The 27,269-nt window shown below is 45.0% G+C and overlaps 1 protein-coding gene across 5 annotated transcripts in view; it reads right to left on the bottom strand.

Annotated features, from left to right (window-relative positions):
* Positions 1-18,299: 18,299 nt before the first annotated feature.
* RAD18 (RAD18 E3 ubiquitin protein ligase) overlaps positions 18,300-27,269 on the bottom strand; it is a 106,413-nt gene continuing 97,443 nt past the window's right edge. For all 5 annotated transcript variants that reach the window (XM_082639789.1, XM_082639790.1, XM_082639791.1 and 2 more), the window contains one exon: positions 18,300-18,444. In XM_082639789.1, coding sequence (XP_082495915.1) covers positions 18,342-18,444 — 103 coding nt within the window. In that variant the 3' untranslated portion in view covers positions 18,300-18,341. The remainder of the gene's footprint in view (positions 18,445-27,269) is intronic.

The following is a 27,269-nucleotide window of genomic DNA, read 5'->3' as shown; positions in this document are numbered from 1 at the left end:
ATGCTCAACAGACATGAGCTGAATAAATGAATGAATGAGTGAATGTGACTGGGAAATGGGTCCTGGGCTTGTTGTACCCTTCCCGAGAACACGTGCATTTCTATGGGACATTCTGGAAAGACCAAAACCCCCAAAGGCCCCAAGAGATGGAACTCCAGGTATCTACCAGGTGGCTGGCCGGGAAGATTCCTTAGGGCTGGGAATCTCAAGAGAGCTCAATTCACCCCAGGAACAGGATATCCACAGGGACGTTGGAGTGTGTCTAGCTGGAGTGGGTCTAATCTATGGCTTCAAACTTTTCTACAGAGCAGTATGGCTTCCACCAAGGACTTGAAGGGTCTCCATGGAAACAGTGGGGTTGGATGGGCAGGACACCCCACTCTCAAAACATCCACCAAGAGCATTCCCTGATAACCTGTTTCACATATGCAGCTCCAGGTAAGTTTCCATTAAAAGAAAGGATGCTGGGGTTTTTTTTGTTTTGTTTCTGTTTTTAATGTTTGAAACAACCCTAGCTATCTTGTTTTGCTAAACAAGTAAATCTTTAGACTTTCTTTATCAAGACCGAGAGTGTGTCTTCCAGCTGGAGGGAAAGGGAGGAGCTGATGCCAAGGAACCATCCAGAGGGAAGCTTCTGTTGGGTGTTACCTGTGCCTGCAGTCCAAGAAGGAGAAGGGCCCAGGACCTCTCTCCAGATGCTCCAGATTCCTACATCCTCATCCTTTCCTGCTCCTGTCAATCCAGATATGAGGCTTTGGGAATGAGAAATGAGATGGCATCACTTCTCAGCTCAAACTGCCCGAAGACTGGTCATGAAAAATGTCAAGGACGACATGCCCACACGGCCTTGCAGATGAGGTCCAGGCCCACAGAGGTCTACCAGCCTGTAACACTTGTTTCCCCGCCATGGCAGCAATGGTGGGACCATATATCATATGCTAAGAAAACTCTTACTTGAACTTCAAATATATGGATCCTGGGTAGTAGTGATAATAAGCAATACTTTCCAATTTTCTCCATTAGACGGTATGCTTGTTAAGAAGACATAAACTTACTTAGGTCTTTACTTCTAGAGCCTAACACATAGTAGGTGGCCCAGAAATCGCCATTGTTTCACTCTATTTCATATATGTTAATTAATAATCCAACAACTCTATGATAGAGAGACTACCATTGACTTTATTTTTAGTTATAGAAATTGGGAATCAAAGAGGATAGATGAAGCCCCAAGTTATAATTAGCCTAAAATGGAACCAGGAACAGAATCAGAATCTTAACCCAAGTCTTCCTCATCTAAATCCTACACTTTTTTTTTTTTTGCCACACCCTGCAGCTTGTGGGATCTTAGTTCCCTGACCAGGGATGGAACCCGTGCCCCCTGCAGTGGAAGCACAGAGTCCCTAACCACTGGACCGCCAGGGAAGTCCCCCTAAATACTACACTCTTGCAAATGCCTAAGGCTTATGGACAGAGTCTAAATGGAGCAGGTCTGAAGGTTCAGTCCACTAGAGGAAGACAGGAGTCCAAGTCTGCAGGCCTCAGTCTCCAGCGAGGAGTCTTCATTTGAGAAGACCCAAGAGGACTATCTCCTATGGGCTCTTGGCCCTAAGACTGAAGCGCTTTCTAGGGCATCTTTTTTTTTTAATCTTTTATTTACTTTTTTATACAGCAGGCATTTATTAGTTATCTACTTTATATATACTAGTGTATATATGTCAATCCCAATCTCCCAATTCATCCCACCACCATCACTCCCCCGCCCTGCATTCCCCCCTTGGTGTCCATACATCTGGTCTCTACATCTGTGTCTCTGTTTCTGCCTTGCAAACCTGCTCATCTGTACCATTTTTCTAGATTCCACATATATGCCTTAATATATGACAGTTGTTCTTTCTGACTTACTTCACTCTGTATGTCAGTCTCTAGGTCCATCCACGTCTCTACAAATGACCCAATTTCGATCCTTTTTATGGCTGAGTGATATTCCATTGTATATATGTACCACATCTTCTTTATCCATTCGGCTGTTGATGGGCATTTAGGTTGCTTCCATGACCTGGCTATTGTAAATAGTGCTGCAATGAACACTGGGGTGCATGTGTCTTTCTGAATTATGGTTTTCTCTGGGTATATGCCCAGTAGTGGGATTGCTGGGTCATATGGTACTTCTATTTTTAGTTTTTTAAGGAACCTCCATACTGTTCTTCATAGTGGCTGTATCAACTGACATTCCCACCAACAGTGCAAGAAGGTTCCCTTTTCTCCACACCCTCTCCAGCATTTGTTGTTTGTAGATTTTCTGATGATGCCCATTCTAACCGGTGTGAGGTGATACCTCACTGCAGTTTTGATTTGCATTTCGCTAATAATTAGTGATGTTGAGCAGCTTTTCATGTGCCTCTTGGCCATCTGTATGTCTTCTTTGGAGAAATGTCTATTTAGGTCTTCCCATTTTTTGAGTGGGTTGTTTGTTTTTTTAATATTCAGCCGCATAGGCTGTTTATATATTTTGGAGATAAAGCCTTTGTCCATTGATTCATTTGCAAATATTTTCTCTCATTCTCAGGGTTGTCTTTTCGTCTTGTTTATAGTTTCCTTTGCTGTGCAAAAGCTTTTAAGTTTCATTAGGTCCCATTTGTTTATTTTTTTATTTACATTATTCTAGGAGGCGGGTCAAAAAACATCTTGCTATGATTTATGTCAAAGAGTGTTCTTCCTATGTTTTCCTCTAAGAGTTTTATAGTATCCAGGTCTTTAATCTATTTTGAGTTTATTTTTGTGTACGGTGTTAGGGAGGGTTCTAATTTCATTCTTTTACATGTAGCTGTCCAGTTTTCCCAGCACCACTTATTGAAGAGACTGTCTTTTCTTCATTGTATATCCTTGCCTCCTTTGTCATAGATTAGTTGACCACAGGTGTGTGGGTTTATCTCTGGGCTTTCTATCCTGTTCCATTGACCTATATTTCTGTTTTGGTGCAAAGTACCATATTATCTTGATTACTGTAGATTTGTAGTATAGTCTGAAGTCAGGGAGTCTGACTCCTCCACCTCCGTTTTTATCCCTCAAGACTGCTTTGGCTATTTGGGGTCTTCTGTGTCTCCATAAAATTTAAAAATTTTTTGCTCTAGTTCTGTAAAAAATGCCATTGGTAATTTGATAGGGATTGCACTGAATCTGTAGATTGCTTTGGGTAGTAGAGTCATTTTCATAATATTGATTCTTCCAATCCAAGAACATGGTATATCTCTCCATCTGTTTATGTCATCTTTGATTTCTTTCATCAGTGTCTTATTAGTTTTCTGAGTACAGGTCTTTTACCTCCTTAGGTAGGTTTATTCCTAGGTATTTTATTCTTTTTGTTGCAGTGGTGAATGGAATTGTTTCCTTAATTTCTCTTTCTGATCTTTTGTTGTTAGTGTATAGGAATGCAAGAGATTTCTGTGCATTAATTTTGTATCCTGCAACTTTACCAAATTCATTGATGAGCTCTAGCAGTTTTCTGGTGGTATCTTTAGGATTATCTATGTATAGTATCAGGTCATCTGCAAACAGTGACCGTTTTACATTTTCTTTTCCAATCTGTATTCCTTTTATTTCTTTTTCTTCTCTGACTGCCGTGGCTAGGACTTCCAAAACTATGTTGAATAATAGTGGCGAGAGTGGACATCCTTGTCTTATTCCTGATGTAGAGGAAATGCTTTCAGTTTTTCACCACTGAGACTGATGTTTGCTGTGGGTTTGTTGTATATGGCCTTTATTATGTGGAGGTAGGTTCCCTCTATGTCTAGGGCATCTTTAAGAGCCGGGCATCCTGCTGCCTCCTGCCCTATCTCCAGCTCTGAGTCACACTTGTCAGACTGTCCCCAGTGATCAGATCAGATTGGCTCTGTCGGCTGTCTGTGCCTTGACGCACTTGGGACAACAGAAAAGGAAAGAACTTGGCTGAACTGGTTTAGTCCCCAACCTTCCACACCAGTAACAAGCAGGACATTCACCATAAGACTCTGTGAAGTGCCCCAGAGTTTGGGAAAGACATTAGGTGAGGTGAGAAATCGGCTGCCCAGGAAACACTCCAGGTCTGAACACTCCAAATGCCTAACAATAGATTCCTGATCATAGGTAAGTATAGGCTCTAATAATATACAGGCCCTAGTAACAGAACAGGCTTCAGGGTTACACCCTAAAAGAGGCTTTAACGTTTACCAACGGGAGACAAAGGTTGATTGAATTGGGATATGGGATATATTTCCTGCTACATTTGCCGGCATCACCTACAGATAAAATGACATCCAGTGGAAGGAAGGGATATCTCTTCCTGATGCTTCATTTTAGGAACATGAAAGCTTTTCCTAGAAGCTCCGCAGAGACATCCCCTCATGTCCCTTCAAAGAATAGCAACACATGCAGGGACCTAAACCAATCTCTGGTAAGAGATATGGGAACACCACGATTGACTTTGACGCATCAGGATTTGTCCCTGAAGCTGGGGATGGACTCACTGATTCCTGAATCCTCCTTCCAGGAAGCGGGGAGGTGGGGGAGCAAGGGATGCACAAAGAAGCTAAAGAAGAGGAAGAGGAGGAGGAGGAAAGGAAAACGGTTCTGTAAACCACTACCAGTGTTTGTTATGAAGTTAAATTATTCCACTACTTGCTGTTCCTATTATGCAACCATTAAAATAATTATTAAAAACGATGGGGCAGCATGATGTCTCATAATTTAATAAGATGAAAAAACCAGGAGACAAAAACGTACGTGTATGAGGTGTGCAGCACACAAATGTGTCTGTATGTGGATAATACTGGAAATCACATGCCACAATGAAATTAATTCAGAGACACGTTAGATGGAGGGACTGAGACTGACTTCATTTTTCAATTTCCCAAACATCCTGTAATGTTAGAAAATGTGAATAATTGTAATAACGTGAATAATTAATAAAACAAAAAACAGCCTATCAGTTGAACATAGCTCTGATGGAGATACAGAAATCAAGCAGAGCGTGTGGATATTCTAGCCTAGGTCAGGCTCAGAGAGACTCTGAGAGCCACATGCTGCGTTGGAGGGAATGATTTCTCAAGGCGAGATTCTGAGCATCTGGTCATCTCTCTAAACAAAATTAAGTTTGTGTTTTGTTCCTATGCCAGAGCATGTTATTTTTAAAAAAAAAAGTGTAATGAACTTATACTACGTGTGAAGGGTATGTATGTTCTGGGTGGGCAGCCGGACATTAAATATAGACTATTCAGTCCACCCACAATTCGCTCTTGAAAACACCAGAGGGAACTGGAAAAGACAGGTGCTGATCCTCCGGAGCAACCAGGTCTGGGGCCTTCATGCTACCCAGCAGGAGAGACAAACAGGGGTTTCAAAAACCAACCTAGAATCTCAAGGGTCGAGGGCAGGCACTTTGCCTATAGGTGTTGATTCTCACTCGGGCAACTCTCTGTAGCGAGACCCCAGGGTGATGTGCAGATTTTTACATATATATTAAGTTCAGCTGGTCTTAGAATATAAAGGGATTTGTCTAAGGTGGAGGGGTCCCCAATTAGTTGCCCCCACGTGGACCCAGGCTCAGGAAAGGCTGGAGTGGCAGAAGATGGTTAGCTCACACTGGCAACAATAATCCGTTCTCAGGAGGGACAACCACAGTCGGGAAAGCCCTGGACGTGTGACGCCCCTCAGAGTGTCCTTTGTTTTGGGAAGGATGCTGTCGGCTGCATGTAACAGACAGCCCCATCTCAAAATGCCAACGCTGAAGACAAACATTATTTAACAGAAGGAGTCCAGAGCTGGGTGAGCAAACGTAGCTGTCCAACACCTTCAAGGATGAGGAGGATTCTCTCCATCTTCCTGTTCCACTACCTTCAGCCTGGGCTTTGCTCTCAGACTCACTCCCTTCCTGGTAGCAAGACGGTGGTCCCCAGTGCAGCGTGACACCCAAACACAGTAACATGCAGAAGAAGAAAAGACGACCTTCCATTCCTGTGTGTCTCCTTCTGACAGGGAGGAAGCCTCTCCCAGAAGCCCCTGCCACACGCCTCTCACACCTCCGTGACCACAACTGCACCAAGTGCTCGAGCCCAAACCAATGACTGGCGAGGGGAGCCGCCGTCGCGAAGGACAGGGCCACGTGAAGGGCGGACGCACCGGATGGAGGCGGAATTCCATTAGAAAGGGGGAGGGGGACGTCCTGGGTATGAACCAAGGCACGGCTACACCCAGGTACCCATGCTCTTGACATTGCCCCCGTCCCCTACAGCACACACACACCTCCCTGACCTCTCCCACCGTCTCCTTTCCATGGGCCTGTTTTCCAGTCTAGCCACGCATCAGAAATTCTCCTCCTCGACAGGTCTTACCTGGAGAGCGTCACGGCTTCTGTGGGGCTGGCTGGGAACTCCTGCCTCAATCAGAACTCCTTCCTCTCCTGGGTCCCACATCATCGTCCTCATACTCGCCACCATCCACCTCCTATATTAATCAGCTAAGTGGCTTCTGTCTTCCCCAAACTAGACTCTGAGCTTCCCAGGGACAGACACTATGTCCAGTTCACGTCTCGGTGCCCACAGTGCCCAGCTCTCCACCTTGTGCTCTGCGTTTGTCCACCTGAATCCACCAGAGCTTTGCACCAAGTAGCTGAGATCCAAGTGCCCACCTAGTGCATCCACATCCTGCTCCTCAGGGCCAACGCCTATACTCCTAGTTAAAAACAAAGTCACTGAGAAGCGAGGCGGGAGGTTGCGCCCTGCACCTGCCTGCTGGTTTCCAGCGCAGAGGGACGGGGTCTGCATCCTTGAGATGTTACAGAGCAGCAGATGGAGGCACCTGGGCCACAGTGAGGGTCCCCTGAAGCTTCTCCCCCAGCCTCCAGCCCAGAGAGGGACAGGGTCACCCCCAAAGCTACTATCTCAGAAACACACAGAGCATGCAGGAGATGTGCTAATTCCTTAGCAAAGACTTCATCTTATAAACTAAGTTCAACCCAGGTTGGTTACTGGTCATTCCTATGTCATGAGTGTTGCCCTGCCAGTGCTCAGGACTGCCAGACCCTTTGCTTCAGAATTCCTCTCCCTTCTTGCACACAACAGCCCGTGATGCAACTGAAGACAGAGCTCCTATCTCCCACCCCTGATTCTGAAGCTAAGGCCCGAAACTCCTGCATCGTTCTCCACATGACAGGGGGAACCCTCTCAGCTGCCTGGGTGGCCTCACTCATCCCAAAGAACTCTAGCTGGCCAGTGTTTTCCAAAAATAAGAGAGCAGAGCCCGATACTCTAGTGACGGCGTGTAGCCAAAGCAGAAAAGACGGGGACTTTCCCTTCCCCAGTTAGATGCTAAAGGAACCCACGGATGCATTAATTGTCCAAGCAACTATTCCAAACTTCCCAGTTTGGAAAGAGCATCAGCTTTGAAGTCAGTTCAGAGGTACATTCAAAACCCAGGTCAGCCACTCATCAGTCTGCTGTGTGACCTCGAGCAGGTCAAATCACCTCTCCGAGCTTCAGTTCCCTCATCTCTAAAATGTCCATCATGATAGTGATCTCATAGGGTTGTTGGAACAATCTCATTAAAAGAGAACGCATTCAAAGAACCCAGCACGGAACGTGAGCTCAATAAGTGGGAGCCACGACTCCTGTTACCACTAAAAGCATTAAAGCCTAAGCTGTTTTCCCACATGCTGCGCCCCCCTCCTGTACCAACCACACCAAGGTGAGTACAGAGGTCACAGAATGTCAGAGCGGAAACTGCTCTCAGATACCGACTTAGCTCCATGGCTCTAACTCCACTGGGAAGTCACTGGGAAGAAGGACATCTTGTTGCCTGTGGGGTCAGCAGATGACGGAGCCCACTCGCAGAACGAAAAGCTCAACAGGTGCAAGTACGTTAAAGGCGCCAAGATGCTGGCTGCGTACCTGTACGGAGGGTCCCGGCTGAAGAACTGAGCACCGCCCTCGTCCCGCCACCTCGCGCTCTTCCTGTCGCTCAGGAACGCGGAAGCCCGTCTCTCTTTCCCTCTCGTCAGATTCTCCAGGCCTCCAGGAGTGGACGTGAGAGCACCCACCTGTCTCAGGATGGAGTTACCTATCCCGGCAGCGATAAATGTTCAGTCCCGGGGGCCTGTAAACGACCCTGGGTGACAGCTGAGTTCTCGGTGGTGTCTCAAGAAAATAGCCGAGGCCTAAAAGCACAAGTTCTTCTGTAGAAAGTTCTGGTCGATGTCCACTGGCCTAAAGAGAGGCCTTGGTGCTTCCTGGTCCCACCTCTGCCCCCAGTCACGGTCGCACACACTTGGAACATTGAGTCGCGGGCACCTGGTGCCTCAAGGGCCACCCTTTCTGTCCCCGGCTGTCTCGGGCACATTCTGTCCTTTTCTCAAGACCTTAACCGTTACTGGTGTCCCCCGTCTTCTCTTTATTACAATCCCTCAAAACCTAAACCTACTGGGAGGGTTACTTGGTCTCAATCCGAGTTGCTAAATAAAAAGTAAAAACTGAAAGAAAAAAACTCCCCACAAAAACCCTACCATCTCACAGGCCCAATCAGAGACCAATTAAATCAGGGCACAGGGTGCGGGCATCTGTGTTTTCTTAGACCAGTCTCCTCACTGTACAGGGGCGGACAGGACGCCCAGAAAGGTGAAGCGAGTGTCTGCTGATCTCTTCCAGTGTGATACTGCGGCATCAGCCCCCGTTTGAGCTATCAGAATATCTTGGGGCCTCTGATTCTATCAGCCAATGTCGAGGTCCCTTCCGGCCAACAGGTTTGACTGGCTTGTCTTCCGTACCCTCACCGAGCCCTCTTCTGTGCAGTCGGGACAAGCCCTTAAAAGCTTTGTGTGATGGGTAGAGCTGGGCAAGGAGGACGGGCACATCCCAGGGGGTAGGAACGGAGGGGCTACTCTCACCGCTGCCCGAATGCTCAGAGCCTTCTCCTCACGTCCTGGCCCAGCTCCCTGACCTCCAGCGCGAGCTGCTCTCCCAGGGAGAAGGCACTTCTCCCTTCCCACTGGCTGTTTCCCACTCTGGGGCCTTAGCCCCTGCCTCAGCCCCAGCACGAGTCGGAGCCCCCCCCCCCACATTAAACAATTCAAGAGCTATTCACTGAGCACCTATGGGCTAGGGACTCTCCTAGGCACGGAGTTACTACAGTGAGGGGGCCGAGCTGGTAGCTGCCAGCGCGCAAGCCGCACGTCCGTAACCCGTCCCAGGAAGAGGCCACCCCTCGTCACCTCCTACCAGAGGCCCAACTACTTGCTAGGCAAGGGAGAGCCACTGGGGAGGCAGACACTGGACAAACCAGAGCTGGTCTAGAGGAGCACAGAGTTCAGGGGGCGCAGACTCTCAGAAGTACACGCGTTTCGGGAGCGGTTCCTTTTTAGCTGAGAAAACACAGCTGCAGAAGCGTGGCCTTCGCTGATTCCGAAGCCTGACGTAAGCAGCGTGCGCGCCTGGAGTGAAGCTGTTGCTGATTGGCTGTTAGGAGCCTCTGAAGTGAACGTGTTGCTGATTGGCTGATTTCAGTTCGGAAGCGTGGGCTTGGGTGTATGGCTGGTGGGGGAGGTATAGCTACCGTACTGCGAGGAACTATGGCCTGAGTCAGTCTATTCTCTTTTTTTCATTTTTAAACTTTTTAACCTTTTTTTTTTTTTTTTAGGGAAGTATAGTTAATTTACAGTGTTATTCTTGTCTTGATGTTAGCGTATGGGAACTTCCCCCATCCCGAGTCCGTCTCTGGGTCCTTTCTCAGCCAAGTCTGGGTTCTGAAAGGGGGACACCCCAATACCTAAATTCAGGAAGCTCACGGTCTGCTTAGGGATTCGGGGCACACTCCTAAAAATGGAACCAGTGGGCCCAGGCGTGGTGTTAATTCAGCAAACGATTATGGTATGAACTCCAGCTGTGTTTTAGTCCATGTGGAAGCACCGGTGGCCACACAGAGCCCTAAACTCAAGGCCAATAGGAGAAGGGTCAAGAGCAAAATACAGAAATAAAATAAAATAGGGCTTTGGAATCGAAGCATCTCTGAATGGAAAGCTGACAGGAACCTGAGAGTGTGTGCTCCAGCCTCCTCGTTTAAAGGGTAGGAAAACCTGATTCCCAGAGGACGTAACTAACACGCCCATGTTCATAAAGCACGTCAGTTGACAAAGTGGGACCCAGGTATCCTGACTCCTGGTCCACTTCTTTACTGAAACCTACTGCCCATGAACAAGGAGAAAGGAGGAGCTGACTGCTCTCATGTAAGGTAATGGGGGAAAACCTCATGGGGCAGCTGGGGCTGCACCTGGGCTTTGAGGGGAAGGGCATGACGAGCAAAGGCATGAGTACAGAACCCCCTTGCACCTGCTCATCCAGGCACCCCATTTCCTCACACCAGCCCCACTGTTTTTCTCCTGCCTCTGCCCTGGTGCCTGGCTTCCTCTTGCTGGAGTATTCACACCTGGAGCCCTGAATTCCAGAAGGCACATCAACCGGGATTCCTAAATTGCATTTGCTGCCTGTCCCACTGGGGAAAGAGCGCGATGAGAGGACACCAGGGAGGTCCCCAGGTATTGGGCAGGCACCCAGGGCCTCCCCTCCTCCCCTTGCTCTGGAGCAGCTCTTCCACCGTCCTCTACAGATGCTCATGTGGGGCGAGCAGCAACAGCCCACTTGCTGGCAGCGGCAGCCACAGGCTGGGAGTGGCCTGCGACCCGAGAGCGGTTATGGAGGCAAAGCCTGTCCTTGATGCTCACAGACACCCTCCGCCCCTTCGTATCTGAGCCTGCCCCCACCCTGCTCCGTGGCTCCTCCCAAAGCCCCAACCCCTCCCCCAAACCTGCTCTCTGATGTAGCCCTCCTTCCCTCTTGCAGAAGGACACATGTCCAGGTGCTGGAGATAAAGAAAAACATCAAGGTGGATCCTGTGCCCTCAAGTAATCACGAACAAGTCAGAAAAAGAGATCTAACGAATATATATGAAAGCCGAACAACATGGCAGGTGCTGTGCTGGGCACTTCCCATGTTTTATTTACCACTGCTGAGAGGTAGAGAGGGTTTGTGGTGGACAGAACCCTAAGATGGCGCCCCCCAATTCCCATCCCCTGGCTCGCCCCTCTGATGGGACTTCCCTTGCCAATTCCTGCTGTCATCCTCTACTTTTCAGGGCTAACACCTTGGCTACTTAGAGACAGAAGCTGGAAGAGCTGAGCAACAGGAACAAGCTGTGCTTTCACATCTGGCAGGGACACGGAGGTTCCCCAGGGAAGCTGAGAACAGCTGTCCCGGAAGTGAGCAAGGAGATGGCACCAGCTGGCCAGGGGTGGCAGGGGGGCGGGGGAGGGGGCAGGAATCCGCACCGCTCCAGCTCCTACCGTGGGTGATGCCTTGGCCGCTGCACAACCCAGTGCTCGCTGCTCACTTCAGACTGGCAGGAAGCAGATAAGGGAGATGTTCCTTCAAAATTATCAGCTCCCTGCAATTCCCTACTCCAGGCCTCCTTGACCTAGAAAAACAGACCAGCAGAGAACAGTGCCCCCATCTAGACTCACAGAGAGACTTTATCCAGCTCTTCAGGAAGCCACGGGAGGAGAAATGAAAAGGGCAGAACAAGCAAGGCCATGTGCACTTTCAATCAGTCCTGGCTCCCAGAATGTTCTAGCAGGAGGGGGGTCTGAAGATCATTTTGCTGCTGAGAAGACTAAGGCCAGAGAAGGAAAATGATTTGCCCTGAATCACACAGGCTAGTTGTGGCAGAGCCTGGCTTATGGCCCAAGTCTCCTCTGCCTCCTGTAATCAAGCCTCTGTATTTCTTCCTTACCTCCCCACAACGTGTGTGTGCCTATGTGCGTGTGCACACACACAAACATATAATATACGTACATACAGACACATACACACTTATATAGGATTCTCAAAGAATGCATTCTAGAGACAATTTAGAAAATGTAGAAAACAAGAAAATTGATATTCAGCCAAAATGCCAAAATTCAGAAATCATATGTTGGGGTATTTTATTTTCTCTATGCATACACATATTGATGTATGTTGAAGCATTGGAATTTACTATAGATATGGATTTGCAATCTCTTTACTTGTTACATTAGCAAGTTACATCTATAAATATCTTCCAAAACATTTAACAGCTTTAAAATACAATATTTTAATGCATGTAATGCATGTACCACATTTATTTAACTATTTCCCTATGGATGATCTTGAGATTATTTTTATTATTTTACAATTTAAGTAACAAGGCAATTGTTACTTACAAGGCAATTTGGGCAACTTTCACTTCCAGCCAAAGAGAAGTAACAGGGATCAGATTTACTCTGTCACTTGAACAAAAAAATTTTTTTAACATTTTGAAAACATAGGGCACATGCAAAAAAAAGTTTGTAAAATAGCAATTTTCAAGAAGGTTGCCATTGGGTGATAAAGGACGGTGATCCTTGAGAGACGGGAAACCACCAGGTGCGTGAGCCCTTCAGCTGCTCCAGGTAAGTGCCTTGGGAGAGTTTCCAGGGGGTGCAGGGAAGGGAGACCCCGGTGGAGCTTGATGAGCTCCCTGAGTTGAGTAGATGGAGCTGGGAATCCAGGGAGACCAGCTAGACAGAGATACAGAGAGGAGATTTCTGCAGAGAGCAAACCCTGGAGACCCGCAGAGAGTCTGCCCTAAGTCTTTAGGGGAATATTAATTAGCACGTGTGAGGAAACTACTGGAGGCTGGCAAAAAACTATTGGGAAGGATTCGCGGCATCCGTGCCTAGCAGTCACGTACAGCTGGACACAGCCTATTGTCGCCAGCCAGACTGGAAAAGTCACAATTCACAGGGCATTCAGTTGAGTCGTCAGAAAGGTCTTGCCTCAATAGGAGGAAAAAATTAGCCCTAGACTGAGCCTTTTCTGAGCCCACCAAAAATACCTTAAAAGCAAGAACCAAAAGAATCAAATTGTTTCCACATAACTCAACTGTTTCCCAGAACAATGATCCAAATTATTTGGAAGAGAAACATTCAGCATCCAACAAGGTATGATTCACAATGTCTGGCATCCAATAACAAATTACCAAGCAGGCAAAGAATCAGGAAAACACAACCCATGATGTGGGAGTAAAGTAATTGATTAAAAGTGACCCAGGTCTAACACATATATTAGAATTAGCAGACAGGACATTAAAACAGTTATTCTATCAGAATTCCATGTGTCCAGATAATGAACTAAGTAGAGACACTGAAGATGTAAAAAGATCCAAATCAAACTTCTAGAGATGAAAACTACAGTGTTTGAGATGAAGAGTACAGTGGAGGTGATTAAAGGCAGATCAGACATTTCAGAAAAGATGAAATAACTTGAAGTGTAGCAACAGAAGGTATACAAAATGAAACACAGAAAAACAGAATTTTAAAAAATGAAAAGAGCATCAGTGAACTATGGGACAACTTAATGGCCTAATATAAATGTAACTGGAATGAATCCTCAAAGGAGAGGAATGAGAGGGGAGGACAGAAGAAAATAATGGTCAAAATTTTCCACATTTGATGAAAATGATAAACCCACAGATCCAAAGACCTCAATAAACCCCAAGAAACATGAAGAAAACATCACCAATGCATATTATTATTATTAAATTGTTCAAATCTAATAAAAAAGAGAAAATCTTAAAAACAGCCAGAGAAAAAAGACGTTACAAACAGAAAGAACAATGACAAGGATGACAGAAACTTTCTCACAGGAAACAAATCAAGTGACAAGGAAAAAAAAGTCAACTCACAATTCTATACTTAACTAACATTTCTTTCAAAATCAAAAGTGAAATGAAGACATACAAAAGCTGAACAAAATTATCACCAGCAGAAGAAATATTAAAGAAAGTCCTTCAAGTGGAAGGAAAATGATACTAGATAGAAATGTGGATATATACAAAGGAATAATGAGCATGAAAAATGGTAACTACATAGATTAACAGACATGATTTTTTGCTTATTATATAAATCCCTTTAAAAGATCATTTACAGTCTAAACAACAATAACAATGTAGTACGGTGTTTATAACATATGTAAAAGTAAACTGTATAACAGCAATAATATAAAGGTGGGGGGTGGATAAATGGAAGCATCAGAAGATTCTTATATTACACCTGAAGTAGTATAATACTTGAAAGTAGGCTGTGATAAAAATGACTACCATAAACCCTAAATCAACCACTAAAATAACCAAATCAGGAGCTATAGCTAATAAATCACCAAAGGAGATAAAATGGAATAAAAAATAATTAATCCAAATAAAGAAGAAAAAGGAGAAAAAAAGGAATAAAGAACAGATGGGACAAAATAGAAAACAATAGCACAATGACAGACTTAAACATGACCACACCAACAATCACATTAAATAGAAAGGTTTTAAACACACCAATTAAAAGGCAGAAATTGCAACTGTCAGACTGGATAACAAAACAACACCAACTATATATGCTGTCTACAAGAAATGTACTTTAAATATAAAGGCACAAACAGAAACAGACTCGGGAATTCCCTGGTGGTCCAGTGGTTAGTTAAAGCTCTGTGCTCTCACGCCTGAGGGCCTGGGTTCAATCCCTGGTTGGGAAACTAAAATCCCACAAGCTGCACGGTGTGGCCAGAAACAAAACAAACAAATAGACAAAAACCCAAACAGACTCAAAGTACAGAGAACAAACTGGTGGTTACCACTGAGGAGAGGGAAGGGGGAGGGGCAAGACAGGGGCAGGAGATTAAGAGGTATAAACTACTATATATAAAATAGGGACTCCCCTGGTGGTGCAGTGGTTAAGAATCCACCTGCCAATGCACAGGACACGGGTTTGAGCCCTGGTCCGGGAAGATCCCACATGCCACAGAGCAACTAAGCCCATGCACCAACAACTACTGAGCCTGCGCTCTAGAGCCCGTGAGCCACAACTACTGAGCCCTCGTGCCACAACTACTGAAGCCCGTGTGCCTAGAGCCCGTGCTCTGCAACAAGAAGCCACCGTAATGAGAAGTCCACGCACTGCAACAAAGAGTAGCCCCAGCTTGCCGCAACCAGAAAAAGCCCACGTGCAGCAATGAAGACCCAACGCAAAGTAAGTAATAAATAAATAAATAAATTTAAAAAAATAAAAAAACCAAACTGTATAATTCACAATATTAATAAACTAAAAAATAAAAACCATATAATCATCTCAATAAATACAGAAAAAGCATTTGACAAAATTCAATAACCATTTCTGATTTTTAAAAAATTCTCAGCAAACTAGGAGTAGAAGCAAATATTCCCAATGTGATTCAAAGCATTTATCTGGTAGAGAATTTATATCCAGAATAAAAGACATCCAGATTGGAAAGGAAGAAATACAAGTCTTTACATGATTACATGATTCTCTATTAGAGAAAATCGAATGGAATCTACAAAAAAGCTACCAAACTTATAAGTGAGTTTAGCAAGATTGCTCGATACACAATTAATATGCAAAAATCATTTCTATCTCCCTAACCTATCAATACACAATCAGAAGCTGAAATTTTAAAAACGATACAATTAACTCTTACAATGCAATAATTTTTTAACAACCCAATTTTAAAATGGGCAAAAGATATAAATAGACATTTTTCCAGAGAAGACATAGAAATGGCCAAAAAGCACATGAAAAGATGCTCAACATCATTAGCTATTGAGAAAATGCAAATCAAAACCACAATGAGATACCACTTCACACCCACTAACATGGCCATAATAAAAAAGACAGATAATCACAAGTGTTGGCAAGGACATGGAGAAATTGGAAGACTAATAAAGTGCTAGGGGGCAAACTGTGAAGCCACTTTGGAAAACAGTTTGGCAGTTAAATATAAAATATTAAGCACAGAGTTACCATATAATCCAGAAATGCCATTCGTAGGTATACACCCAAGACAAATAAAAACATGTTCACACAAAAACTTGTACACAAATGCTTACAGGCACACCATTAGCAATAGTGAGAATAAACTGAAACAACCCAAATATCCATCAGCTGATGAATGGATAAACAAAATGTGGTATATCCCATACAATGAAATACTATTCCACAATAAAAAGAAATGAAGGACTGATAAATGCTACAACATGTATGACCTTGAATACATTAGGCTGAGTGAAAGAAGTCAGACCCCAAAGACCATGTATTGTATGATTCCATTGATAGGAAACATACAGAATAAGGAAATATAGAAACAGAAAGTAGGTTAGTTGTTGCCTAGGGCTGGGAAGGATGGGAGAGTTGGGGGGTGACGAATAAGGGGACCATAGGCAACAAAAGTGTTCTAAAATTGATTATGGTGATGGTCTCTAAGTATAATTTTAAGTTTTAAATGGGTGAATTGTATGTTGAGTGAACTGTATCTCAATGAAGCTGTTAAAGAAACAAGCAAGCAAAGTTGGTGTGGTCTCCAAGCGGTAGGATTCCCAGGAATTTGTTCTGAGTCCTACATGAATCTACACGAAGCCATGGATGAGACCCAGTTGATGTTTCCTCCCCTTTCAACCTCTCCATCCCTCCTGTTCCCTAAATTACAAGTCTCAGAAGCCTAGATATTAGTTAGTAACTCACCACCTGAGCCCTCAGGAAGGTAGGTGGCAGCTTCAGATCCTCCTCAGCACAGTGCCTCCAAGGAACTTGCTGGCAGGCCCTCACAGAGCAGGAGCCACTTCAGTTCAGCCACAAAGCAGGATTTTCAGAGGCTGGGCAAGGCAATTGCACACCTCTTCTTTCCCACAGGTCAGTGGTCTGGAGGGTGAGCCGTGCTGGCTGCCAAGCCAAGATTACAGGGAAGGATGCCTGCTCCCACCCCTCCGAATACAGTGGAGCACGTCTGCCCCAGCCTGACCCATGGCTGCCTGGGAGAGGGTGGGAGTGGGGCATCACGGGATGGAGGCGGGGGTGGAGTGTTGCCTCCAACATGCTGGGACCAGAGAGGGGAGCCCATGGCGCCTGCAAGAGTTGCAAAGGTGGCACACGAGAGAAGGTGTGGCATTCTAACAACTTCTTGAAGCCGGAGCAGGCTGCCCCACTTACCTGCATGGCTGCCCAGAATCCTTTCCAGGCAAAAGCCTTGCCTCTTCGGTAAGCAGAGAAGAAATCGAGAAATGCCCGGCCATCTGGGAGCCAATGGAAGAGCACCTGCCCGGGTACTCCTTCCGAATTCTAGGTGCTGTTTTAAACAGCAGGGTTCCAGCCACCTCCTCCTTCCAGGAGCTCAGCGGGAGCCAGGATGGCTACCCTGAGGTGCTGGGACACTTGGCCCAGGGCAGGATCAGGCCCTCCACCCCCAAACCAACAGCAGGGTCTTCCTGGACTCTGGTGAAGTGGCTCTGCTGCCACCAGGACACAGGCAGCCCCAGAGCTGCTGGCACCGGTGGCAGGGGACTGGCTCTGAAATGCCAAAGACAGGCATTAGGAACTCTGGAAGGAACTGGGAACTGGGGGACATTTTGCACAGAGAGAACAATTTCTGATCAACCCTTTCCAATGATTTGTAGCTTGTACTCAATCATTCACAGGAGACTGTTTCAAGGACTTTATTTTAAATTCATATAGAGTCTATTCAGTGACAAAATTCATTTATTGTATTCTTTCCATTTAATAGCTGGGATTCAAAGTGTTAAAGATTTGATTTACCCACGTGAAAAAAAGACGAAGGAATCATTTGTAAGAGGCATTTCTGAAGAATATGCCTAATGTTTCAAAGTTACTGTTGTGTGCCTTTAGGTTACGGTACTAACATCCTACTCCAAGTAAAGTGTAAGACACGGGTCTAACTAACAACCACACGAAACTCGGGCAACAACCATCCTGAAACAGCTGTAACACGCACACCGGCCTCCAGGCCTCGCGTGCTCACACTCACGGAGGACTTGAGTTAGGACATCTTGCCTTTCCAGGAACACAGGGGCTCTGAATGCCTCAACTGCTCCTTGTGGTAGAGGGGTTAAAGGATCCTTTTCTGAAGTTGGCTTCTCCACGGAAGAGGAGAATGGCTTAAGGACATTCTGAAATTTAGAAACAAAATCACACAAAACCCTTCTGCCAAAAAGTCTCTGTCCTCTGCAAAGCTGGTGAACGTGTGGATGCCAGTATTTTTAGAGAGAGATGTTTTAGGGGCAGGAGGTAACTGACCAAGTGAGGATGCTTTGTAAGTTTTTTTTTTTTTCCTGGAAAGGCAGAAAAGAATAAAAATCAGTTAAACGTAATATTTAGAATGTAACATCTTCACTTCGGCATCTATGAATATGAAATCACCATGGCAACAAAAGTACCATCTTCTGATGACTGCACTGGGAAAGTGAACAAACCCACACTAATTCCTGTTCCGCTTATTTCTTGGCTCGAGCTCAGCACTTTCAGCTGACCTCGTGCGACGATTCTGTCTGGGACTTATTTCTGTGTCTTGAAGATCATATCTGAAAATGGAAAAAACAAAACGGCAGCTTAGAAAATGATGCTCACTATTATTCCACAGCAGTTTCTAGTTTACAAGCCCCTTCCCGTGTGTTTTCATGTGATCCTCCAAATAGCCTTCTACTCCACTGACAAGTCTGCTATGATAATTATTATGACTTTTATTATTATTTCCACTGCACAACTGAGAAAACAGTTGACTTAGCAAAGGTCACAGGTCATAAGTGACAGAGTTAGGAACTGAACTCCTTTCTTCTGAATCAGAATCGAGCAGCTTTACGCTTCTGCTTCAGAGGCAGAAAGCTGAAGAAAATGTGCTTCCATCCTGACAAGACGAAGCCAGAGAGTCGAACAAAATCATAACTTATCTTGATCCTGTCAGACAGTTGAGGTTGTGAGGGAACCAAGAAAATAAAATCCCCTCCCAAGAGAGATGAGCCACACGCATCCTTTCACTTCAGGCAGAGCATCGGAGAAAGGGGTGGCTGCCGCACAAGCAGGTGGGAAGATGAAAGGTGATGTTTTCTGGATTCTGCAGCACAGCCTGGTGCTGCGGGCCCCCGACACCGGAGCCTCGGCAGTGCTCCTTGAGACACTGACAGAGGGCAGGACACTGAAGAGGGCGCACGTGGGGCACAAGGGTAAAGCAGGGGATGGGGAGCGGCAGGGGTCAGGCCCTGCCTGATTTCCTAGGTTTGTCAGTGGAGTAGAAAGCTATTTGGAGGATTAAATGAAAACGCATGGGAAGGCGCTTATAAACTAGAAAATGATGTAGAGAATAATAAGAGATGTTTTAAAGTATATGGGAGGGGCTTCCCTGGTGGCACAGTGGTTAAGAATCTGCCTGCCAATGCAGGGGACACAGGTTCGAGCCCTGGTCTGGGAAGATCCCACATACCGTGGAGCAACGAAGCCCCTGTGCCACAACTACTGAGCCTGCGTGCCACAACTACTGAAGCCCACAAGCTTAGAGCCCGTGCTCCGCAAGAAGAAAAGCCACTGCAATGAGAAGCCCGTGCACCGCAACGAAGAGTAGCCCCCGCTCGCCACAACCAGAGAAAGCCTGCGCGCAGCAACAAAGACCCAATGTAGCCAAAAATAAATAAAATTAAAATTAAAATAAATAAAGTATATGGGAAGATGTGCATAGGTTAAATGCAAATATTACACCATTTTATATACGGGACTTGACTATCTATGGATTTTGGTACCTGCAGCAGTGGGGGGCAGGGTCCTGGAACCAACCCCCCATGGATTCTGAGGGATAACTGTCATCTCAATATTGAGTCTTTCTTACACCTGCTCAAATCTGTTGTTGAGCCTCTTAGTGAAATTTTCATTTCAGCTATTTTGTTTTTCAACTCCAGAATGTCTATTTTTAAAAAATAATTTCTATTTCTTTATTGGTATTCTCTATTTGGTGAGACACTGTTCTCATACATCCCTTTAGTCCTTTGATCAGAGTCAAAACAGCTGATTTCATTGGTTGCTTCTGCCCCGCACCGGTGTATATAGGCCACAGTTTCTTGTTTCTTTATGTCTAATATTTTGTTGAAAACTGGACATTTTTACCAGTATACTGTGGCAACTATGGGAATTAGATTTTCCTCCTTCCTCAGCGTCTGTTCATGTTGGTGTCTGCTGCTGTTTGTTAAGTGACTTTCTGAGCTCCTGTAAATATACATTCTTTGTTGTGTGAGACCACTGACGTGTCTGCTACATGAGCTTAGTGGTCAGCTAATGATTACATAGAACTTTCCCTAATCACCTGGAACCAATATAACACAGAAGCCCTTGTGACAATCAGTCTTTGCCAAGGGACTCTGTGTTGGGGCATGCATTCAGCACTTGGGGGACAACTCCGCCTTAGCCTCTCCTTTCAGCTTGCATGGAGCCTCATAGTCAGCTCAAGGTGAGAGATTAGGACCCTCTCAGGTCTCTCCTGAGCACACACAGAGCCCTAAGCATGCATGTGACCTTCCAGAGCCACAGTAATACATCAGAGCTGGTCAAAGCCCCGATGGAAATCTTATTTTCCAGCTTTTCCTCTAAGCTTTTTGCTTAACATATTGTTTGCCCCAACTGTTATCTACCTCAGATGGCTATGAAGTTAATCAATTGTCTCTAATAATTGTTTTAAACAAACACCTCAGGGGAAAAAGAGGCTTTCGCACTGGGTGAGCTCCAAGTCAGGTAAAGTAAACACAGTCTTGTAAGTGGGAGTCCTCCAGGAAACCACCAGACAGATCAAATAAGAATTCTCTGGGAATGAGGCTGTGAAGGAGCTCCAACTCCGTTCTGCCTTTTCCGCCGGCTGCCAGGCTGCTGGTCCTCATCAAGACAGCACACTACTGGCTCCCAAGGCCATTGTCGGGCTAGAGAGAGGGGGATGGGAACAGGGGAAGTCAAATCACCACAAAGCTCACTGTTCTAACTAAAATTCAGATATTTTTCCTGAAGAAATGCTCCTTGGATTGCTGCTGTCTTTGGTTAATTTTCAGTTTTGAAAAAGTTGATTCTGACAAGTTTTGCCCATTTTTTCATTGCTTTTATGGAGAGAATTTCCAGACGTCCTTATTTCACAACGTCTCCTGAATGTTTTCTCCTTTATCTTTTCTTTTCCCCCCAGCTTTTAACTCATGGTCTTAATACCTGTAAACTTTCACAAGTCAAATTTCTCATCTTTTTTTTCCCTAAATAAATTTATTTACTTATTTATTTATTTATTTTTGGCTGTGTTGGGTCTTCGTTGCTGCACGCGGGCTTTCTCTAGTTGCAGCGAGCAGGGGCTACTCTTTGTTGCGGTGTGCGGGCTTCTCATTGCGGTGGCTCCTCTTTGTTGCGGAGCACGGGCTCTAGGCGTGTGGGCTTCAGTAGTTGTGGCATGTGGGCTCAGTAGTTGTGGCTCGCGGGCTCTAGAGCACAGGCTCAGTAGTTGTGGCGCACGGGCTTAGTTGCTCCGTGGAATGTGGGATCTTCCCGGACCAGGGCTTGAACCCGTGTCTCCTGCATTGGCAAGCGGATTCTTAACCACTGCGCCACCAGGGAAGTCCCAAATTTCTCATCTTAATATTTTATTGACATTTATTTATTTGGCTTCTGGGTTTTGTTTTGTTTTGTTTTTAATGGGATGTTCCCTCTTATATTTAACTTCTATAAAATTACTGTTACTTTGCTCTCTTACCTTGTTTTTAATTTCCTTCTAAAATTTTAAGTAATGTGTTTCTCCCATATTTCCCCTCTTTGATTTGCCTTCACAATAGCTGGCAACAAACATGGCTATAGTGTTAGTGGCAGAAGCAGCCTCTACCATAAGCATGGGCTTGAAGCAGAGTCTCTAGCAAGCAAGGATCTCAAGGTTCTCCCAGAGTAATTCTCTAAAATACCTCATCCTCAAAGATGCAGGAATCCTAATAGGATAAACCACCTCAAGATTTTTTTTCCCAAGCATGTAACACACTTATTTACTAGAATGATGACACTTAATAACATGGCCCAAACACAACAGGCTTTTAAATTCTTATCCTCTGGAAGGTATAATCAATGGATTTTTGAGCAAACTTTGCCAACTGCATGCTGTCAGCCAACTGGGGATACTCCTGTGGAGGACCATGGTGAGAGGCATCAGGAAGCCCTGAATCTACTGAATACAGAAGCCATACCTGGGAGATGTGGCCATCTATTACCAGCCTGCTTCCAGTATACACTATTACCAGGATGATTTACCTGGGCAGAATATGGGCCATTTAAACAGGGAAGAGGTTTCTGATTATTCTTTTTTCTTTTTTCTTTTTTGGAAACACAAGATTGGTTGTTTCCCTGCTGTGAGTACTTTCAATTTTTTAAGCACTGTATGGGGCAAAGGGCCTGTCCAGAATACTAGTGCATAAGCTTGAAGAGGGACCAAAAACGGACAAGTATTACATGGAAGGAAAGTTACAGGCCAGTTTCTCAACATAACAACAAAACATCTTAAACAAAATATTAAGAAACCAAGTCTAGCAACATATAAAAGAGTTAATACACCATCAACAAATTAGGTTTATTTCAAGAATGCAATCTTGATTTAACATGCGAAAAATCAATGTAATTCACCACATTAACAAAATAAAGGAGAAAAATCACATATTCATCTCAATATATTCAATAGAAAACATAAAAAACACTTGAAAATATTCAACATCCATTTATATTAAAAACTAGGAATATAAGGTAAAAATATTGACTGCTTTCCCACTAAGATTGGGAATAAGAAAAGGATACCCTTATTACCACTTCTAATTAACGTCTAAGTAGCAGTCCTAATCTGTTCAGTTAAGCATTAACAAAGACTTTAGAAAAGGTATTATATTGAGATGACATGGTTATAGATGTTGAAAAAAAACACAACCCTATAGGGTATTAGAATTATTAAGTAAACTTATCAAAATTCGTGAATACAGGGTTAATGTAAAAATTTAATTTGCTTCATATATTAGCAACAAGCAATTAGAAAATAGTAAACAAACAACAAAAGAATACTATTTTTAATAACATACTTATCAGAGGAATGCAAATTTAAATCACAATGAGACGCCACTAGACCCTATGGAGGAGAATGACTAAAATGAAAAAACTAAGAATGCCAAGCATTGATGAGGACATGGAACTTCTGGACCGCCCACTGTTGATGGGAGTTTAAATCGGCGTGAGCACTTTGGAAAAATGTTTGGGAGAAGCTACTGGATACATGCACATCCTAACACCCAGCTATACCACTCCTCAGTATACACTCAAAAGAAACAAAAGCACATGCACCAAAGGACATTTAACAGTTATGTTCCTGACAACCTTATTCATGACAGCCAAAAACTCGAAAAGATATATCTAGCAAAAGTAGTATGGGTAAATAAATGGTGACTTATTCATACAGTGGAATATTACAGAGCAGAGGTTCTCAAACTTTGGCCTGCAGCAGGATCACCTGAGGACTTCTTAAAACACAGGTTGATGGGCCCCATCCCCAGAGTTTCTCATTCAGAAGGTCTGGTGTGGGGCTCAAGAATTTCCCTTTCTAATATATTCCCAGGTGATACAAACGCTGCTGGTCAGGAAACCACACTTTGAAAACCACTGCTCTAGATAAAGCAGTGAAAAATAACAAACTACCGTTATTTGCAACCATGGAAAAATCTCAAACATGTAATGTTGTCTCCAAGAGTGCACACTATACGATTCCATTTATATGAAATTTAAAACCAGGCAAAATTAACCCATGGTGATGGAAGTCAGAACTGTGCTTACCTCTGGGAGGAGGCATGAGAAGGCTCTTAGAATGCCAGGAATGTTCCACGTCCACATCTGGGTGGTGACCTTGGTGGCCCGCCATGATCCACACCTCCTGCCTCTGTGCAATCCCCTTCCCTAGCGTCTGGGGCTGGCCCTGTGACTTACTTTAACCAACAGGATGTGGCCGAAGTGATACAGCACAAGTTTCAGGACTAAGTCTTAAGAAGGCTAAGAAATTTTTGTATTTGCACCTCTTGGGAGCTGTATCAGTCTGGGTCCAGTCAGGACCATGATAACTTGAACAGAAAAGTTTAGTATAAAGAATTACTAACTGTAACAGAGGACTGGAGTAACGAGGGGTTGGCTAGTAAGAAGGAAAGAGAATCCTGAAGAATGTATTATAGAAAGAGTAGAAATAAGGAAGAGCTGCTACTCACGGTTGAGATGCAGCACCCCAGGAAGAGCCCTCTCCCCAGACAGATCCAGACACCTGCGTGGAGAGGGCATGGCTGTGGCTAACTGAGTCAGAGCAATGAGCTGCTGGCCAGGGTACACTGTAGGACCAGGCACCGGGGAAGGCCTGCAACCAAGAGGCAAAACCCCTTCTTCCTGCAATGTCTCTCCAGTGCCCTCTACTGATAAAACTTAACATCAGGAGAGCCGGCAAAGGAAAAATATTTAAAGGGCCCAACTCAGTTTTCACAGAGCAGGCAAAAAGGATGAATTTGGAGCTGAGGCAGTAAACTGATAACTGGCACAGGGGCCCTGAGCCTCCATATACAAAATCCCAGCTATCCTGCTGGAAAGACCACATGGAGAAGAACAGGCTCCCAGACTGCATGGAAAGACAGAGAAGTCCAGACACCTCAGTGGAACATCACCTCCAGCCGCCCTGCCAGATGGCTACGTGCCACATAAATAACCACCAGCAGCCTCAGGCCAGCCCAGACTGAAGAATCATAAGCAAATGAAATGGCTGTGGCTTAAGCTCCTAAATTTCTGGGTGATTTATTACATGGCAATTAAAAACTAAACAGAAACTTTCTGTTCAATTTGTTTTGGTTATCTACTGCTACATTCTCATGAAATAGCACAATCCCTTATTTGGTCATGATTCTAGATCTGGGCAGGGCTCAGAATAGACAGCTTAATTGGGTCTGGAGGATCCACTGTGAGGAAGGCTCACTCACATGGTGGCAAGCTGGCACTGGCTGTTGACTGGAAGCTTGGCTGGAGGGAGGGTTGGACCTCCGTTCTCCTCCAGCTGTCCTCTCTCCATGCCCGGGGTGGGCTTCTCACAGCAGAGGGGCTGGGTCCAAGAAGAAGCATCCTAAAAGTGAGTGTTTGGAAAGGACAAGCCCCACTGTGCAAACGCTTACCAAACTTCTTCTCACATCACATGGCCAAACCCAGAATCAACGTGGGCCTCAGGAGTGTGAATACTGGAGGGGCGTGATTCACCGGGGCCACCAAAGTAACCCTAACCCCAGGGGTAATTAGTTGTAAAAATTCATCAAGCTGTACACTTAAGATGTGCATACATTAATAATAGTTATTAATAAGTAATAGTTAATAAAGTTCACTCCTCCAAAGAAAGACAGCCAAATTATTTATAGTCCTCCATGAGAAAATGCAATGGGCTCATTAGCACGCTGCAAATGACTTCTCATGGGGTTAGGATGAAATGCAGATTATCAATAGAGAAAATGATTCTTCCTTTTCTGATTTTATAATGCTAGAAAAAGCTATTTCCTAAAAAAAGATTTTTAAGGCACTAAGAGATAAAGGATTAAAAAAGATTTGTATGTGGCAGTCATCATCCATTCACAGGTTCGTAAAGCCACGTAAGCCGTGTCACTAACAGCTAGAATCCACCAGGGAGTGTATTCAGATCCAGTGAACACTGACTGACATATTCAATCCCTCATACGCCTACTGAGTGTCCACCATGGGTCCCCCCAGGCACCGTGCGGGGCGTGATGTATAATGAACATCTGCTCTAGGAAGCATGTCGGGTGGTAAGCGCCCACTGCTGCGGGAGCAAGGGGAGCAGCCAGGGGCTTCTGAGCAGAGCTGGGAAGGAAGGAATGACAACTCCCGTCCGAAGAAAGGGGAAAAGGCAACTCAGGCGGAAGCAACAGCAGGTACAAGGCAGCATGACTTTGAAGCAAATGTGAGTAGTTCAGCCAGGCTGCAACAAGGCAGGGCGGGGAGGGGAGGAAGGACAGTCCAGGAGCCAGCAGGTAGGCTGGGGCCATGGCTGGAAGAGCCTTGGATGCTGGTGAGTCCCTGAAGGACCTTACCACAGAGAGAACACAGGGTATTTTAGGTCTCACGGGCAGAATGAAGCGTACCGACTTAGAGGCACAGAGGCAGCTGGATGGCTGTGGTAGGAAGCCAGCGAGAAGAGCAAAGGGCCTGCGCAGGCCGTGGCACAGAGGGGCCAACAGAGACAGTTCAGGGGTCGTCCACAGCCCCGCTACTCAACGCGGGGCCCCAGGAGCAGCGTCAGCAACATCGGGGAGCGTGCTAAAATGTAAACTCCTGAGCCACAGCCCAAATCTCCTGAATCCTCATCTCAGGATTGAGTGGAGCCCAATAATCCGTGTTTTAACAAGTCCTCCAAGTGATCTTGATGTAAATTTAAGTCTGAGGACCACTTATCCATAGGACCTCGCAATCACTGCAGGTGAGAGGTAAGGGAGAATGAGAAGTTGAAGATGATTCTTAGGTTTCTGGCTGGAACAGTGGGGCAGATGGTGATACCACCATTCACTGAGGGAGGGGACAGTGGAAGAGGAGCAGGTCAGGAGAGAAGGGACTCAGACCTGCCGAGGAGACATTCCCCGCATTTTATGGATAAGGAAGATGAAATCTGGAAACGTGAAATGATTGACCTGGACCATTTTTCTTCCTATTTTCATTCTGTTCAACATAAATATATCCTGTGGCTCAAAATGGTAAGATGAACCAATATTCACAGATATAAGAACCCAAGACCAGTCTGCAGAAAACAGGGTTTTGTATTGGGTTTTGTTTTGGTTTTTTTTGCTGCTTATGAAAATACAGCTTTATATGGGGGCATTGTGTTGCTAACAGAACCTCTCAATCATTTATGGAATTAGGAGAACGTGTTGGGGCTGAAATAGTATGTTCTAGGACTAATATCTCAAATATGCCACTTACCACAAAATGCCTGTAAGCTTAAGATGGGTATTTGTAGAACTATCACATTTTGTTGAAAAGTAAAGCTGTGCAGCCTTTTTCTGATTCTGCTTCTAAAGCTACACTGTGGCATAAGCTGGTTTAAACTGCTCTACACTTGGCTGAAACCAGGAGGCCTGAATTCTTACCCCAGCAGGCCACTAACTAGCTGTGGACCTCAACCTCATCAACTTGCCTCTCTGGAGCTCAGCCTCCTTCTCCATAAAATGAAGGGACTGGACTAGATGAGCACTTACATCCTTCCAGATTTAACATTTATTTTCTGTGAGGATCAAGCGATGGGATTTGTTTTCTAAGTGATTTCTTATAATAATGACTTTAAGAGGTCATCATT

The sequence above is a fragment of the Mesoplodon mirus genome, assembly GCF_964341445.2.
Source record: "Mesoplodon mirus genome assembly, chromosome: 12".
In the NCBI taxonomy this organism is placed as follows: Eukaryota; Metazoa; Chordata; class Mammalia; order Artiodactyla; family Ziphiidae; genus Mesoplodon; species Mesoplodon mirus.
This window is presented reverse-complemented; position numbering and strand designations above follow the sequence as displayed.